The 17547-nt window shown below is 41.0% G+C and overlaps 1 protein-coding gene across 1 annotated transcript; it reads left to right on the top strand.

Annotated features, from left to right (window-relative positions):
* Nucleotides 1-773: 773 nt before the first annotated feature.
* Nucleotides 774-16858, top strand: LOC119582603. The gene is made up of 2 exons (XM_037930974.1): nt 774-952; nt 15900-16858. Exon 2 carries the CDS (start codon nt 16014-16016, stop codon nt 16566-16568), a length of 555 nt encoding a protein of 184 aa, XP_037786902.1. The 5' UTR covers nt 774-952; nt 15900-16013; the 3' UTR covers nt 16569-16858.
* Nucleotides 16859-17547: the final 689 nt, after the last annotated feature.

Raw genomic sequence — 17547 nt, forward strand, 5'->3', positions numbered from 1 at the left:
GAGAGAGAGAGAGAAGGGGGGGAGAGAGACTAGGACAGACAGAGACAGAGGAGAGATGAGAGGAGATGACGGAGGACGACGGATGAGAAGACCGAGGGACACAACGAGTTGAGGAGAGGGAGATGAAGAAGGACTCCCCTACTGTTGAGAAGATTAATACGATGAGAGGAGAGATGGAGGAAAGAGAAGAGAGAGGACAAGCATACGAGAGAGATGGGCTGAGGAAGGTCGTGCTGATTGATGATGAGTGCGGAGAGACGAGAGATTTGAGACCCCCCCCCCTCCCTGGCCCCCCCGACGAGTGAGAGACGAGAAGAGAGAGGGAGAGAGAGAGAGGGAGATGAGAGAGAGAGAAGAAGAGAGAGAGAGAGAGAAGAGAAAGAGAGAGAAAGAGGGAGAGACAGAAAGAGAGGGAGAGAGAGAAAGAGAGAGAGAGACAGAGAAGACGAGAGAGAGAGAGAGGACAGAGAGAGAGAGAGAGAGAGAGAGAGAGAGGACGCGAAGAAGAGAGAAGAGAGAGAGAGAGACGAGACTGAGAGAGAGAGAGAGATTGCACCACGCTAAATATAGCATGGTGCAATCATCTGATAGACAGCCGCAACAGAATGTCAGAGAGAGAGAGAGAGAGAGAGGAGAGAGCGAGAGCTGAGAGAGAGAGGAGAGAGAAGAGAGAGACGATTGACGGGAGAGTGAGGAGAGAGAGAGAGAGAGTGAGAGAGAGATGAGACGAGAGAGAGAGATCGAAACGAGAGGAGAGTAGAGAGAGCAAGAGAGAGAGAGAGCAAGTATTTCGAATGTTCACATAAACACGACGAAATTCTGTGTTTATGTAAACATATCAAAATTCACCCCGGTTGGCCGACACGAAGCGCAAACGTTCTTCGGAGGCGAATGCGCATCGAAGCTGTTTCCTCCCCTGCCAGTTTGATTGGGTTGGTGGTCGCGACAACACGTAAGTAGGAGTATAAAGCGGGGTTTTCCTGACTGTATATACGTGTCGGGGGTGGGTGATGTGTCGTGTGTTTTGTGTGTGGGTGTGTGTTGTGGTGTGTGTGTGTGTGTGGTGTGTGTGGTAGTGTGCGTGTGCGTGGCGTGTGCGTGTGCGGTGATGTGTGCGTGTGCAGTGTGCGTGTGCGTGTGCGTGTGCGTGTTGCGTGTGTGTGGTGTGTGTGTGTGTGTGGGTGAGTGAGTGACGGAGTGAGTGAGAGTGTGTGTCGTGTAGTGTGAGTTGAGTGTGATTTGTGTGAGGTGAGTGTGTGTGGTATGCTTTGCTGTCTGTGTGTATCTGTGTTGTGTGTGTGTGTGTGTGTTATGTTGTGTGTGTGTTGTGTGTGTTATATGTGTGTGTGGTGTGGATATGTGTGTGTGTATGTGTGATTGGATATGTGTGTGTCTATAGGTGTGTGTATCGTGTGTGTGTGTGTGTGTGTGTGTGTGTGTTGTGTGTGTATCTGCTTCCTTAATTGCTCTTCACTCGGCACACACGGTGTGTGTGTGTGTGTGGATATGTTTGTGTGTGCGTATCTGTGTGTGTGTGTATATGTGTGGGTGTGTGTGTGTATAGGTGTGTTGTGTGGTGTTGTTGTATTTCTGTGTGTGTGTGATATCTGTGTGTGTGTGGTGTGTGTGTATCTGTGGTGTGTGTGTCTTGTGTGTGTATCTGTGTGTGTGGGTGTGTGTGGAATCTGGGGGTGTGTGGGTGTGTGGGATCTGTGTGTGTGTGTGTGTGTGTGTGTGTGTGTGTGTGTTGTGTGTGTGTGTCTCTGTAGTGTGTGTGTATCTGTTGTGTGTGTGTATCTGGTGTGTGTGGTGTGTGTATCTGGGGGTTTGTGTGGGGTGCTGTGTGTGTGTGTGTGTTTGTGGTGTGTGTGTGTGTGTGTAGAGTGTGGGTGTGATGTGAGTGAGTGAGTGAACGTGATGTGGAGTGAGTGAATATGGAGGGTGAGTGTGAAGTGTGAGCGAGGACTGTGAGCTGTGAGTGAGCGAGTGAGTGAGTGAGTGAGTTTGAGCGAGTGGTGAGCGTGAGCGAGTGCGTGTGATGTGAGCGATCGTGAGTGAGGTGAGTGAGTGTGAGTTGGAGGATTGAGTGAGTGTGAGCGAGTGAGCTGACGTGCTCGTGAGTGAGTGTGAGTAGCGAGGTGTGAGTGAGTGCATCGGTGAGTGTGAGTGACGTGAGTGAATTCTGTAGTACAAAATAATGTAGTTATACCAATAACATTGTTCCAACACCACCCAAGGACACGTGTACAAGTGGTTTCAACAGACCAAAAGAACACGCAACCAAATTGACTACATTGTGCAGAACCAAAAAATGGAAAAGTTGCTAAAAAATGCCAAGACAAGACCTGGTGCCGATGCCAAAGTGACCACCAACTAACTAACTCTATGACTCTAAAAAAGACTCAAAAAGATTGGAGCGTCCAACCCCAACTCTAAAGCTCGACTACAAAAAACTCTGATAACAATTACAGAATTCACAGTTGTCAAACAAATTTTGAAAATACTCAATCAATGTGAAGATGATGAAACACCAAATGAGTTGTGGGGAGAAGGAAAAGAACTCTTGCTGAGACTGCTTAAGAAAACTATCGCCAAAAAGAAAAAGACAAATTCCCCTGGATATTCTGAAAAAAAACACTCAAAGTGAAAGTGTGAAACAAGAAGATGCCTAAAATCAAGGGTATCAATAACAGTGAAAAAGAATTTACAATAAACAAAAATAACAAAATTCAAAGATTATTGCGACAAGATAATGAAAAATATTTAAATGAAAAATGCAAGAGAAATTGAAAACTGTTCTATCAATAAGATACACTAAAGAACTCTACCAAGGAGTACGAAACATCACACGAAAATTAAACCTACAATGGACACTATGCAAAACTGAAGGATGGACTTGTTTTATTTGTGATGAAAAGAAGTCAAATGATAGATGGAATTCAATATTGTTCCACCCTATACAAAAAGAAGAAAGATCTAACAAAAAAATTAAATTAGGACTCATATGAAAGCGAAGAGAACCCACCCCACTGGCTAGACGAAGTTATAAAAGCCATAAAAGAATTAAAGGAAAACAAGAGCCCGGGAATAGATGACATAACAGAAACTAATCACGAATGCCGGCGAAAGTGTTTGAATACTCTACAACTTTGTACAAAAATATGGAATAAAAGAAGCTGGCCAGAAGCCTGGGTAAAAATCAGTCTTTACTCCTATACCTAAAAAAGGCTGACGCACTCCAAAGCAACAATAACAGGACAATTGCATTAATAAGTCACAGCAGCAAAATTTTGTGGAAAATTATTGCTGAAAGAATGAAGTGTAGTAAGAGAAGAAATGCAGACGAAAGAAGCAGGTTTTCGCCCTGGAAAAGGTTCAGAAACCAGATGTCTAAATCTAAAATTATCATAGGAGAACAACAGAGCACATCAGAAAGACCTATACCTGTGTTTCATCGATTATTGAAAGCTTTTAATACTTGATCACGAATTCATCTCGGAATAATAGGAACGATATGTGAAGTTTCCAAAACACATCATCAACTATAAAAGCCATGGATGACCAACAACACGCAACTGTAAGAACCAATTATGGGTTACAGAATTGGTTCTAAGTCAAACAAGGAGTGCGGACAGGGTTGCGGTTCTGTCTCCGCACCTCTGTAACATAGATTCTGAAGCATTAGGAGAAGTGCTCTGGAGAATTTGAAGGAACTGTAGCTGTTGGAGGATACAAAAATATCAAATCTAAGGTACGCCGAGATATAGTTTTGGTTGCCAGCAGTACACTGAACTACAAAAAATACTAAGAATAAGTTAGAGAAGCAACGAGAAAAGGCTGGCTGTTTCTTATGCAAAGAAAACTAAAGATCATGAAAATTGAAAGATAACCGGCCATGAAAAAAAAGATGTACAATCAAGGGAAATGATTGTGGAAAATGTGAGCTGGAGTGAGCTGTTTTAACTAATACCCCATGATGATGAGTCACCGGAGATAAAAGAAGGATACATGCCAAAAAAACGAACAGTCTATCAATAACATGGGAAAGACCGAAGCATTACCCTTACGGACAAAGCTGAGGTTATTGAACTCATTAGTTTTCCCAATGACATCTATGATCTGAGTGTGGGTGCGAAGTAGATAGACAAGAAAAAAGATCAATAGTTTTGAAATGTGGTATTATAGACGAGTATGCGGTATTAGGCTGGACCTGAGAAGAAGACGAGATGAAGTGCTGAGAAAATAAATTGTAAAGACCCGTCTTTTGGACATCTTGAACGGAGGAAATTAAAGGGTATTCGGTCATGTGATGAGAAGGTAAAAGTATTGAGAAAGAATTGCGACAGGGATGGTAAGGGAACAGAGGAAGAGGCAAACGAAGACAAGACTGAGCGACAACATCAAAGAGATTTGCGGGTTTGTCGATGGTACAAGTGGAAAGAAAAGCGCAAGATCGAGTTTAGGGCGAAGGATGGTGGAGAGGTCCACGGCTGCTCAAACATGAGCTACGTTATGATGATGATATTATATAATATATATATATATTATATATATAATATATATATATATATATATCTATATCTATCGTAATCTATATCTATGCTATCATCTATCTATATCATAATTATGTATATTTTACATCCATATTATATTTATATATATTATATATACACAAACATACAACACATCCTTCGTTTGCTACTGTTTCTTTCGAGGCTAACTTGGATATTTGCATCGAGATCTATAATATGGAAACTCTAACAGTTAAAACTGTTTAATAGGCTAGTTTGGTTGTGACGTGAAAAGGTAGAATTAGAATTTTGATTATACGTCACATTCTTACATATATCAGTATAATAATATTACGAAGCTCTTAGATATGTAATTTATATTAGGATAATTCCAATGAAATCATTGATTGCGTTTTACCCATTTTTGGACAGAACAATGGTGAGAGAGTAACGATCTCCATCGCTCAAAAAGGATTATAAAGAAAAAAAGAGGAAGAACGACCATAGGAAAACAAATAAAACGGCCAAATTAGTCCTTCGCCGTACAATAATGGTAGCACCAGTTTTCGGACGTAGGAAGACACGTAAGATCCCTCGTACGGGTACCGGGAAGCGGTCGGGGAAAGCAAGACTTTCGTACAGTCCTGAATGGACTTCAACCACGTTTCCACATTGGCGGCCATAGTCCCCAGTGTCCCAACGATCTTCCTTGCTGCCATAGCTGCGGCAATTCGGAAAGAAATCTTGCCGAGTTACAAGCTAAAAGGGATGGGACCTCCTGGAATCTCACGACAGAATCTGCCAGGCCTTCTGATTCCTCCGACAGGGAACACGGAAAGCGCATCGAGCGCGAGGCACTCTAGTTGGCAGGATCAGCATAGGCTTTACGTCGTCAAGAGAGTGCATCCCATGGCGGCGCAGAGGCCATTAAACCCCTGTCACCAAAAACAGTCAGGTAAACACTTCTACAAGAACTGTTTTGTCATGCTTCCTCAAGAAGCAATAATGGCCATGTACAAACTACGGCGGAGTCGGAAAACGGATAGCTGTCGGTACCGGCAGTATCAGGAGGCCAGTCCAATGCACAGACACTCAACGGAAAAAAGGGCAATAAGCGCCTGTTTTTTTTTGGATATTGTTTTGATTGCGGCTATGCGACACTAATATATAATTGGTGTGTGAAGTAGAGGACTCCTTCCGTGGGTATCTACCACGGTGTCACACTTCTAGATTTGCTAGATCGTCTTTTAATTCCATTCGCAGGAATGTTATAACTCTTTTCATTCTTGTACAATTTTGCAATTTTTGTTTACTCTGAATGGTAATTGCAAATTTGGCAAAACATTCGCCTTTTTGGACGTCACGAATCAAAATATCCTACATGTAACAATAAAAAATTGTAAACTAGATTTCTGTTGTTGGTATCTACCATACCTGTCGAAGCGGTCACCAAAGGGTTATAGTAAGTTTGGGCAGTCGGAAATCGGTTTGCTATGACGTATTAATGACGTTTTTTAATACGTTTTAATAATTATTTGTGGCGTATTAGGTAATCCATGATGCCACTCGGACATTTCAAAAATTACAAAATTTAAAAGCACATTCTCCCATTAAACATCCAAGCGAGAATAGAAAATGATTCGAATTTCATCTCTCCTACGATATAGCGAATTTAAGAGATTATTAAACTTACTGTTTGGCTGGCTTATACACAGGTAGTAGTTGCCACTTCGCATTGCAGCTATTACACAAACTGAATAATACTCAAAACAGCCAATCATAAAAGAAAGAACAGCATCCCATCGCCACGCCTCTGCAAAACAAGAGTTACAAAGAGCCCTTACTTTGCTAAACCTAGGTTATATTTACGGGACGAATGTTTTGTTATTTACTAATTTGGCTGGAACATCTTCCTTTTCAGTGAAATTTAGATGTAATTGTTGCTTATTCATATTTTACATATTTTTAGTTTTATTTATGTCTATCACGTCTGCTTTACTGTATGCTTTCAAGTCTTTCCGCTTTTATTTCATTTTTTAACTACTGCTAATTATTGTCTTATATAATTGCCTTATTTTGCTTTTACTCAGTTTTTCTTTTTACGATCGCGGTAAAATTATTTGTGCTGGTTTTCACCAATTGATACCTATTTTCGTGCCTATAGAGTTTTATTTCTGCCACTTATTGTGCCTTATTGCTTGTGTTGTTACTATTATTGTCTCGTTTCACTGCAATTCTTGCTTTCTCGGTCCTCATACGATTTATTGGATTCATATATTTTCTAATAAGTTTCGTATCTTACTTCGTTTAATATTTCTACCGGTCTGCTATCCTACTACTGTTTTACTACTGTTACTACCGCTTCTGCTCTTACAAACTTTCTCTACAACTACTATTGTCACTACTGCTTCTGTTACTACTACTACTGTTTCTAGCATTACAACTGCTTCTACTGTTTTTACTACGCTACTACTATATACTACTGGACTTCTGGTACTACTTCTCCTGCTTCTTTCTCTTCGTCTACTACGTTTCTGCTTCTTCTTCTTCGTCTCGTTGCTTTTTCATTCTACGATGCCTCTGGTGCATCATTGGCTTGTGCTGCTCTTTTCTACAAACCACTGTGTGTGCTTGTGTGTCGTGGTGTGTGTGTGTGTGTGTGTGTGTGTGTGTGTGTGTGTGTGTGTTTGTGAGTGTGTGTGTTTGTTGTTTGTTTGTTTTGTTTGTTTAGAATAATGCCACACACACACACACACACACACACACACCACAAACACACACACACACACACACACACACCACACACACAACACACACACACACACACACACACACACCGAATATAGGGGGATGTAACCAAGCTATTATCTATATCATATTACTATATTCTAAATTTTATATCACCTTACATGTTTGTCCATGCGTATCTTCACACAATATATATTCATATACAGTGAACTCATGACCATTGTTTTAAAAAAGAATGTTCAATCTCTTTTACCACACAAGACATTCTGTTACATAGTTCCCGTTTGAGTGTGCTATACCACACTGATACTCCATTGAGTAAGGATGATAACAAGTGGAATAAACCCAAATATTATTCACGCGGTATAGGCAACGGGATAATAGAGTTTATTCCACTATCTCCAAGTGTTTTGCTATAAGAATAATACATCCAATTTTATGCATGACTTCCCTTTTTGTAACTTCACTCTATTTCAATATTATATCATAGGTATTATAAACACATGCAATACGTTAACATTTAGTGGTGTACTTACTTGTACACGTGAATTCTCTCCTGACGAGTCCAATTTCTCCCCTGGAGACTACAAAGAGTGCAGACCCTTGTCTCGTTATTCTAACTTCGTTATGGCACACGGAATTCAGTACGTTTTAACCAGAAAGAATTAGGGAAAACTACCAAAGATAAAAATCTCCACAAACGTCACGCGACGACCAGTTAGTACTGAACTTGCGGGCGTAAGTGCCACACCAGCGCCCTGGGCTCTCCTGACCGTGCTGACCCCAACGCAGAGCACAGTGGTCGCCCTGTTACAAGGCCTGTAGATTATTACTTATGTCCCCGCGACAGTGTTATAGTTCTGTAAAACCCTGAAGACTGATCCGCTCCATAGGATCAAACACCACACACTGTAAGCTTCAATGAATGTTGGTTTCCCTGAACTATCATTCCATCTACCATAACGATGGAAATCCAAGTCCATGGTATATAGTGGTCCACTGTCTACTTAGACTTCCAAAAGCGTGTTGTCTATCCCTTCCACAAGAAGCTAGCATTGCTGTAAACGTATCTTGCATCACCACCGATTGTCACATGGTAAGCCACGTGATTTATATCCATCTTGAGACCATGAAGGGATGACACGGCATACTCCGCTGGGAGCCAAGAGCAAAAACCTCGCTCTAGGAGCAGCTTGCACTCAATCATTACTATGAATGAAGACATCTGGTTGTCTATCTACCTTACACCCTAGATCTTGTAAGCCCATCATTCGTGAGAGAGAAAGGGACGAGACTCGGCCAAGCCACACCCAACGCCAACGTCAAGGACACGTATTCGAAGAGACAAACCTAGAAGAATGTAGAATAGGGGAAATCCAGTAATGAATGTAAAATGTATAAATAAAAAAATAAAAATAAAGAGAGCAGACTGATAGCCGCAAGGCATTGGCGAGGTCGGGCCAAGCCAATGTATGGGAAATGTAATCTGAGATTTCACAACACATCTTCCCCATAACAGGAATGGAGGCTGAGGGAGGAGGGAGGGAGGGAGGGAGAGAGAGAGAAGAGAGAGAGGAGAGAGATGGAGAGAGAGAGGAGAAGAGGAGATGAGAGAGGAGAGAGAGATGCAGAGGAGAAGAGAGAGAGAGAGATCGAAGAGAAGAGAGAAGAGAGAGAGGAGAGGGGATCGGGAGGTAGAAAAAGAGAAAGGGAGGGGAAGGAAAGAAAGGGAGAGGAGAAGAGAGATATAGGAGGAAAGAAGAAAATGGAAGAGGATAAGACAGTAGCATAGCGATAGTGAATGAGAGAGAAAGGGTGGCTAAGACAGAAGATAGAGATGGAGTGGTGGAGAAGAAAAAAAGTGTGGATGAGTCATGACAATAAGACAAAAAGACAGAAAATATATTATATGCATGACAACATTTTATGATTAATGGATCAGGAAAACGGAAACGTTACTTTTAATAGTATCAATGAATTAATGAAGAAAAATAAGACAAAAAATCCCCCTTCCTCGTGATATAATAAGCTTCTAAATTATAAAAATATTTAGCTACAAGACATGTTTTCTCTGAAAAAATGTTTTTAACAACAAATGTAGTGTTTTGTATGAAGAACACAAATTAGTGAAGTCTGGACTACTAAATAGTCTAAATTTGCATGACATACAGTATATCCATTGGAGATAGACTGTAGTATACCATAAAAAAATATATCTAATTCTATTACACAAATAAATAAATAAATAAAATTAAATAAATAAATTCTAGAGGGATCGACAGACAGATTAACTAGGACAAAACAAGAACATAGACATATAACACACGAAATATCCAGCCTAAAGCTTCCTCCAGGCGAGCAGATATCCTCGAATACGGATTCACCTACGCGAACGCTGGGGCTTTGTTTACATCCGTGGGCTTCTTGCTTCCTCATCGTCGGAGGCTCGGAGTGACGAGGCCGGGGTCGGGTTGTGGAAAGGCGCGATATAAACAACAAAAAAACACACACACACACCACACAAAAAAACACACACACACACACACACACACCACAAACACACACACACACACACACACATCACACATCACCCCTACAACTTACACACACAACACACAGAGAGAGGAAAGGGGGAGAGGAGAGAGAGGAGAGAGAGAGAGAGAGAGGGGGAGAGAGGGGGAGAGACGAGAGGAGAAAGGGGAAGGAGGGGGAAGAGAGAGAGAAGAAAGAGAGAGAAAGAAAGAAAAGGGGAGAAAGGGGAAAAGAGAGGAAAGAGAGAAAAGAGTGAAGAGAAAAAAGAGAAAGAGAGAAGAAGAGAAAGAGAAGGAAAAAGAGAAAGGGAGAGGGAAAGGAGCTGGGAGAGAGGGGAGAAGGAGAGAGAGAGAGAGAGAGACGGGGGAGAGAGAGAGACAGAGAAGAGAGAAGACAAAGAAAGGGGGACAGAGAGAGAGAGGAGAGAGAAGAGAGAGAGAGAGAGAGAGAGAGAGAGAGAGAGAGGAGAGAGAGAGAGAGGAAGAGAGGGGAAGGGAGAGGAGAGAGGAAGAGGGAGAGGAGAAGGGAAAAGAAAGAGAGAGAGAAGGGAGAGAGAGAGGAGGAGGAAGGGGAGAAGAGAAGGAGAAAGGAGAAAAGAGAGGAAGAGAGAGGGAGGAAAAAAGAGAGGAGAGAGAGAGAAGACAGACAGAAGAGAGAAAGAAAAGAAGAGAGAGAGGAAGGAGAGAGAAAAGAGAAAGAAAAGAGAGAGGGGAAGAGAGAGAGAGCGAGGAGGAGAGAGAGAGAGACGGGGGGAAGAAGGAGGAGGGGTGGGAAAACCCAGAGGAGAGAGAGGAAGAGAGAGAAAAGGAGAGAGAAAGACAGACAGAAAGAGGAAAGAGAAAGAGGAAAGAAACCGGAGAGGGGAGAGGAGAGTAGAGAGAGAGAGAGAAAGAGGAAAAAGAAAAAAAGAAAGAGAAAGAAAAAAAGAGGGGGAAAAAAAAGAGAGAAAGAGAAAGGGGAGAGGAGGAAAGAGGGGGCAGAAATGAGGGGAGAGGAAAGGGGAGAGGGGGGAGGGGAGAAAGAGGAGAGAGGAGAGAGGAAGAGAGAGACGAAGAAAACAGAAGAAGACAAGAGAGAGAGAGAGAGAGAAGAGAGAGAGAGAGAGAGAGAGAGAGAGAGAGAAGAGAGAGAGAGAGAGAGAAAAGGAGAGAGAGAAAGAAGAGAGAGAGAGGGGAGAGAGAGAGAGAGGGGGGAGAGAGAAAAGAGGGAAAGAGAGAGAGAACAGAGGAAAGAGAGAAGAACAGGAGAGAGGGAGAGAGAGAGAGAGAGAGAGAGGGGAGGAGAGGGGGAGGGGAAATGAGAAAGAGAAGAGAGAGAAGGGAAACAGACAAAAAAAAAGAGAAAGGGAGAAAAAAAAAAGGGGGCGAAAAGGGGAAAAAAGGGGAGGAAAGGAGAAGATTGCCCCCTAAATTGATGGGTTGTGGCCCCAAAAAAAGTAGGAGAAAAGGGGGGAAAGAAAGGGGAGGGGGGGAGGGGGGGGGGGTGAGGGGGGGAGAGGGAAAAAAAAAAAAGGGGGAGTGGGGGGGAGGGGGGGGGGGGGTTTGAAGGTTAAAAAAGGTTCGTGTTTTTTTCGCTTGGGGGCCCCCGCGCAAAGTTTTCGGAGGCGTGGCTCGGCGTTTCCTCCCCGCCCCTTGTTGGGTTGGTGGGGGAAAAGTAGTAGGAGTAAAAACGGGGTTTTTTTTCCTGATGTATTGTTGGTGTGGTTGTGTGTGTTTGTGTGTGTGTGTTTTTGGGTGGTTTTGTTTTTGTGGGTTTTTGTGGTTTTTGTGTGTGTGTTGTGGGTTTGTGTTTGTTGGGGTGTGTGTGGGGGGGGGGGGGGGGGGTTTTTTTTTTTTTTTTTGGGGTTGGTGTGGGGGGTTTTTTTTTTTTTTTTTTTTTGGGGGGGGGGGGGGGGGGGGGGGGGGGGGGATATTTGGGGGGGGGTGTGGGGATTTTTTTTTTGTGTGTGGGGGGGCCTTTTTTTTTGGGGGTGTGTGAGGGGGAATTTTTTTTTTTTGTGTGTGTTGTGTGTGTGTGGGTGTTTCGTTGTGCGTGTGCGTGTGGTTGTGGTGTGTGTGTGTGGTGTGTGTGAGTGAGTGAGTGAGTGAGTGAGTGAGGGGTGTGTGTGTGTGGTGAGTGTGAGTGTGAGTGTGAGTGTGAGTGTGTGGGGTGTGAGTGTGTGTGTATCTGTGTGTGTGTGTAAACTGGGTGGTGTTGTGGTGTTTGTGTGTGTGTGTGTTGTGTTGTGTATGTGTGTGTGTGTGTGTTGTGTGTGTGTGTTTTGTGTGTGTGTATATGTGGTGTGTGGTGTGGTGTTATGTGTGTGTGTGTGTGTGTGTAAACTGTGTGTGTGTGTGTGTGTATCTGTGTGTGTGTGTTGTGTGGATCTGTGTTGTGTGTGTGTGTGTGTGTATCTGTGTGTGTATCTGTGTGTGTATCTGTGTGTTTTGTGGTGTGTGTATCTGTGTGTGTGTGTATCTGTGTGTGTGTGGGATCTGTGTGTGGATTTTGTGTGTGTGTGTGTGTGTATCTGTGTGTGTGTGTGTTGTGTGTGTGTGTGTGTGTTTTGTGTGGTGAGTGAGATTTGTGAGTGAGGAGTGGTGAGTGAGTGGTGGTGACGTGGTGAGTGAGTGAGTGAGTGGAGTGAGCGAGTGGGGTGAGGGGAGTGAGTGGTGAGCGAGTGAGTGAGTGAGTGAGTGTGAGCGAGTGAGTGAGTGTGAGGATGAGTGAGTGAGTGAGTGTGGATGTGAGCGATGTGAGTGAGTGAGGTTGAGTGTGAGGAGTGAGTGAATTCTGTGAGTACAAATAACTAGGGTTTTAATACATTGTTCAAAACACCAAGCACTTATACACGTGGTTTTCCCAGACAAAGAACACGAACCAAATTTACTACATTTTGCAGAACCCAAAATGGAAAGTTGCATAAAAATGCCAAGACAAGACTGGTGCGACTGCAACAGTGACCCCCAATACTAACATCGACTCTAAAATAAGATCAAAAAGTGGAGGTTTCCCAACACCACCTCTAAAGCATGGGCTACAAAATTTTGATAACAATTACAGCAATACAGTGTCAAACAAATTTGAAAACTCAAACAATGTGAAGATGATTAAAACACCAAATGAGTGTGGGAAGAAGGAAAAGAATCTTTCTGAGCATGCTTAAGAAACTAAAGCCAAAAAAAGAAAAAGACAAATTTACCCCTGGATTTTTTGAAAAAAAAAAAACTAAAGTGAAATTTGGAAAAAAAGGGGAAAATGGCCTTAAAAAAAACCCCAAAGGGGGGATTTAAAAATCCAGTTTTAAAAAAAAAAATTAAAATTTTCAAAAAAACAAAAATTAAAAAAAATTTTTTAAAAAGGGTTATTTGGGGCACCCCAAAATAAGGGAAAAAAAATTTAAAAAGAAAAAAAAATGCCAGAGGGGAATTTAAAAAAATGTTTTTATCAATAAGATAAAAATTTAAAAAAAAACTTTTCCCAAAAAAGTACGAAAAAAAAATCCCCCCCACGGGGAAAATTTTTTAAAAAAACAAAGGGGGGCCCCTTTTTTTTTTAAAAAAAGAAGATGGACTTTTTTTTTATGTGATTTTAAAAAAAAAAAAGTTTTTAAAAATAGAAAGGGGGGGAAACAATATTGTTTTTCCAAAAAAATAAACAAAAAAGGGGAAAAAAAAGGGTCTAAAAAAAACAACAAAAAATTTAGGGGGGCTCAATGAAAGCGGAAAAATCCCCCCCCCCCCCACTGCTTTGAAAGAAAAATTAAAAAAGCCCTAAAAGAATTTTTAAAAAAAACAAGAGCCCGGGGAAAAAAAGGGTTTTAAAAAAAAACCCCGAAAAATAAAAACAAGGGAAAGTGGAAAAAAATGTTTTAAAAAATTCTAAAAACTTTTTTACCCAAAAAAAAAAGGAATAAAAGAAAAATGGCCCCGGGGAAGGGGGGGCTGGGTAAAAAAACCCGGTTCCCTTTTCTTCCCAATTTCCCCAAAAAAAAGGTTTGGGAAAAGCCAATTTCCAAAAGGGAAAAAAACCCGGGGGCAAAGGCATTAATTAAATACAGCAAAAACCCAAAAAAAATTTTTGGAAAAAAAATTTTTTTCTGAAAAAAATGAAATTTTAAATAAGGGGGAAAAAAATTGCAAAGGGGGGCCCAAGAAAGGGAGGTTTTCGCCCCGGGGAAAAAAAGGTTTTGAAAAACCGGGGTTTTTTAAATTTAAAATTAAAACATAGAGGGGAAAAAAAGAGGGAAAATCAAAAGGGGCCTTTAACCTGTGTTTTTATCGATTTTTTGGGGAAAACTTTTTTAAAAAACTTTTTGATCACGAAATTTCCCCTGGAAAAAAAATATGAAAAGATATTTAAGTTTTCCAAAAACCCCCATAAAACCCCCCAAAATAATAAAAGGGCCCTGTAGGGGCCAACAAAAAAAAAAGCAAAAAATGTTAAAGGAAAAAAAACCAAATTATGGGGGAACAAGAAAAGGGTTTTTTAAAAGGGGCAAACAAGGAGTGCGGGAAGGGGGTTTTCGGTTTTTGTCCCCCGGAAACCCTTTTTAAATATAATTTTGGAAAAAACAATTATGAAAAAGTGGGTTTTGGGAGGGAATTTTGAAAAGGGAAATGAGGGTTTTGGGGGTACAAAATAAAACAAAAAACTAAAAGGTTTTCGCGGGGTTTAAAATAGGTTTTTTGGGTTGGCCCCCCCCCCGTATCCCCTGAACCCACAAAAAAAAACTACTAGATTTAAAAAATTTTAGAAAAGCAAAACGGAAAAAAAGGGGGCTGGGGTTGTTTCTTAATTTCAAAAAAAAAAAACCCAAGGGTCATGGGAAAAAAATTTCCCAAAAATTAAACCGGGGAAAAGGGAAAAAAGATGTTTTCAATCCCAAAGGGAAAGGGTTTTGGAAAAAATTGGGGGCTGGAAACTGGGGGGCTGTTTTTAAAAATAAATACATATGATGATTTTTACCGGGGGGATAAAAAAAAAAAAAAGAATTTTTCCCTTGCCAAAAAAACCCCCCACAGTTTTGGGGGGGGGGGGGGGTTTTCCCAAAAACATTTTTGGGAAAGGGAAAACCCAAGCATTTCCTTAAGGGACCAAAAGGGTTTAGGGTTTTTGAAAATATTTTGTTTTTTTCCCCAAATTTCATTTTTATTTTGGGGAAAACGAGTGTTGGGTGCTGAAAAGATAGGGGCAAAAGAAAAAAAAAATTAAAATTTGTTTTGAAAAAAGGGGGGTATTTTAGGGGCGGGGGTATTGGGGGATTAGGGTTTGGACAGGAAGGGAAGGGGGACGGGGAAAGATGGAAAATGTGAGAAAAAAAAAATTGTTAAAAGGGGCCGGGGGTTTTTGGAAAATCTTGGGGAAAAAGGAGGAAAATTTTTTAAATTATTTGGGATGTTTAATTTAGAAAATAAAAGGATTTTAGAAAAAACCCTTTCGGACCCGGGGGTGGTAATGGGGGGGAAAAAAGGGGGAAAAAAGGGGAAACCGAAGGGGCAAAAGGGGGGCTTTTAGCGGGAAAAAAACATTTAAAAATTTTTTGCGGGTTGTCCCATGGTACAAGTGGGAAAAAAAAAAGCGCCCCCAAAATCGAGTTTTGTGGGGGGGGAAAGGGGGGTGGGGGGGGGAGGTTCCCCCGGGGCTTTAAACATGGGGCATTTTTTTCCGTTATTGTGATTTTATATATATATATAATATATTATATATATATAATTATATAGATAAAATATATAATTTTTATATTTTTAAAATTAAACTATCTATTTTTATCTAATTTTATGTTTTCATATAAATTATTTGGAGAAAATTTACATCCATATTTTATTTTTTATATATATTTATATATACACAAACATACATACACATCCTTCGGTTTGCTTACTGTCTTTCGAGCTACTTGGATATTTGCATCGATATCTCATCAATATGGAAACTCTAGACAGTAAAACTGGTTTAAGTCAGGCTAGGTTTGGTGTGAGTGAACTAGAGGTAGAATTAGAATTTTGATTATACGTTCACATTCTTACATATATCAGTATATATAATATTACGAAGCTCTTAGATATGTAATTTATATTAGGATAATTCCAATGACATCATTGATTGCGTTTTACCCATTTTTGACAGAACACTGGTTGAGAGAGTCCACGATCTCCATCGCTCAAAAAGGATATAAAGAAAAAAAGAGAAGACGACATAGGAAACAAATAAAACGGCACATTAGTCCTTTGCCGTACAATAATGGTAGCACCAGTCGACGTAGGTAAGAACGTAAGATCCCTCGTACGGGTACCGGGAAGCGGTCGGGGAAAGCAAGACTTTTCTACAGTCCTGATGGACTTCACCCACGTTTCCACATTGGCTGCCATGTCCCCAGTGCCCACCGATCTTCCTGCTGCCATAGCTGCGGGCAATTCGGAAAGAAATCTTGCCGAGTTCAAGATAAAAGGGATGGACTCTCCTGCGATCTCTCGACAGAATCTGCAGCCTTCTGTTCCTCCGACAGGGAACACGGAAAGCGCATCGAGCGCGAGTCCTCTAGTTGGCAGGATCCAGCCTAGGCTTTACGTCGTCAAGAGAGTGCATCCCATGGCGGCGCAGAGGCCATTTGAACGCCCTGTCACCAAAACAGTCAGGGTAAACACTTCTACAAGAACTGTCTTTGTCATGCTTCCTTCAAGAAGCAATAATGGCCATGTACAACTACGGGCGGAGTCGGTAACACGGATAGCTGTCGTTACCGGCAGTATCAGGAGCCAGTCCAATGCACAGACACTCAACGGAAAAGGGCAATAAGCTGCCTGTTTTTTTTTGGATATTGTTTTGAGTGCGGCTATTGCCATATATATAATTGTGTGTGTGAGTAGTGCTCTTCCGTGGGTTATCTACCACGGTGTCACACTTTAGATTGCTAGATCGTTCTTTTAATTCCATTCGCAGGAATGTTATAACTCTTTCATTCTTGTACAATTTTGCAATTTTGTTTACTCTTGAATTGTATTGCAAATTTTGGAAAACGATTCGTCTTTTTGTGACGTCACGAATCAATAATATCCTACATGTAACAATAAAAAATGTAAACTAGATTTCTGTGTGCTTGGTATCTACCATCCCTCTGTCGAAGCGTCACCAAAGGTTATAGTAAGTTTGGGCAGTCGGAATCGGTTTGCTATGACGTATTAATGACGTTTTTAATACGTTTTAATAATATATTTGTGGCGTATTCGGTAATCCATGATGCCACTCGGCCATTTTCAAAATTACAAAATTTAAAGCACATTCTCCCATTAAACATCCAAGCGAGAATAGAAAATGATTCGAATTTCATCTCTCCTACGATATAGCGAATTTAGATATTATTAAACTTACTGTTTTTGCTGGCTTATACACAGGTATTAGTTGCTCCTTCATTGCAGTATTACACAAAACTGTAATAATACTCTAACAGCCAATCATAAAGCAAGAACAGCATCCCATCGCCACGCCTCGGAAAACAAGAGTTACAAAGTCCCTTACTTTGCTAACCTAGGTTATATTTACGACGAATGTTTTGTTATTTACTAATTTTGCTGAACATCTTCCTTTTCAGTGAAATTTAGTTGTTAATTGTTGCTTATTCATTATTTTACCATATTTTTAGTTTGTATTTTATGTCTATCACGTCTGCTTTTACTTATGCTTTCAGTCTTTCCGCTTTTATTTCATTTTTTTTTAACTACTGCTAACTTATTGTTCTATATAATTGCCTTTATTTCTGCTTTTACTCAGTTTTTCT

This window comes from Penaeus monodon, chromosome 16, assembly GCF_015228065.2.
Source record: "Penaeus monodon isolate SGIC_2016 chromosome 16, NSTDA_Pmon_1, whole genome shotgun sequence".
Classification (NCBI taxonomy): Eukaryota; Metazoa; Arthropoda; class Malacostraca; order Decapoda; family Penaeidae; genus Penaeus; species Penaeus monodon.

Excerpts from the sequence above, each read along its gene's own strand:
- LOC119582603 (XM_037930974.1), top strand. The coding sequence starts at position 16,014 with ATGGTAGCACCAGTCGACGTAGGTAAGAACGTAAGATCCCTCGTACGG.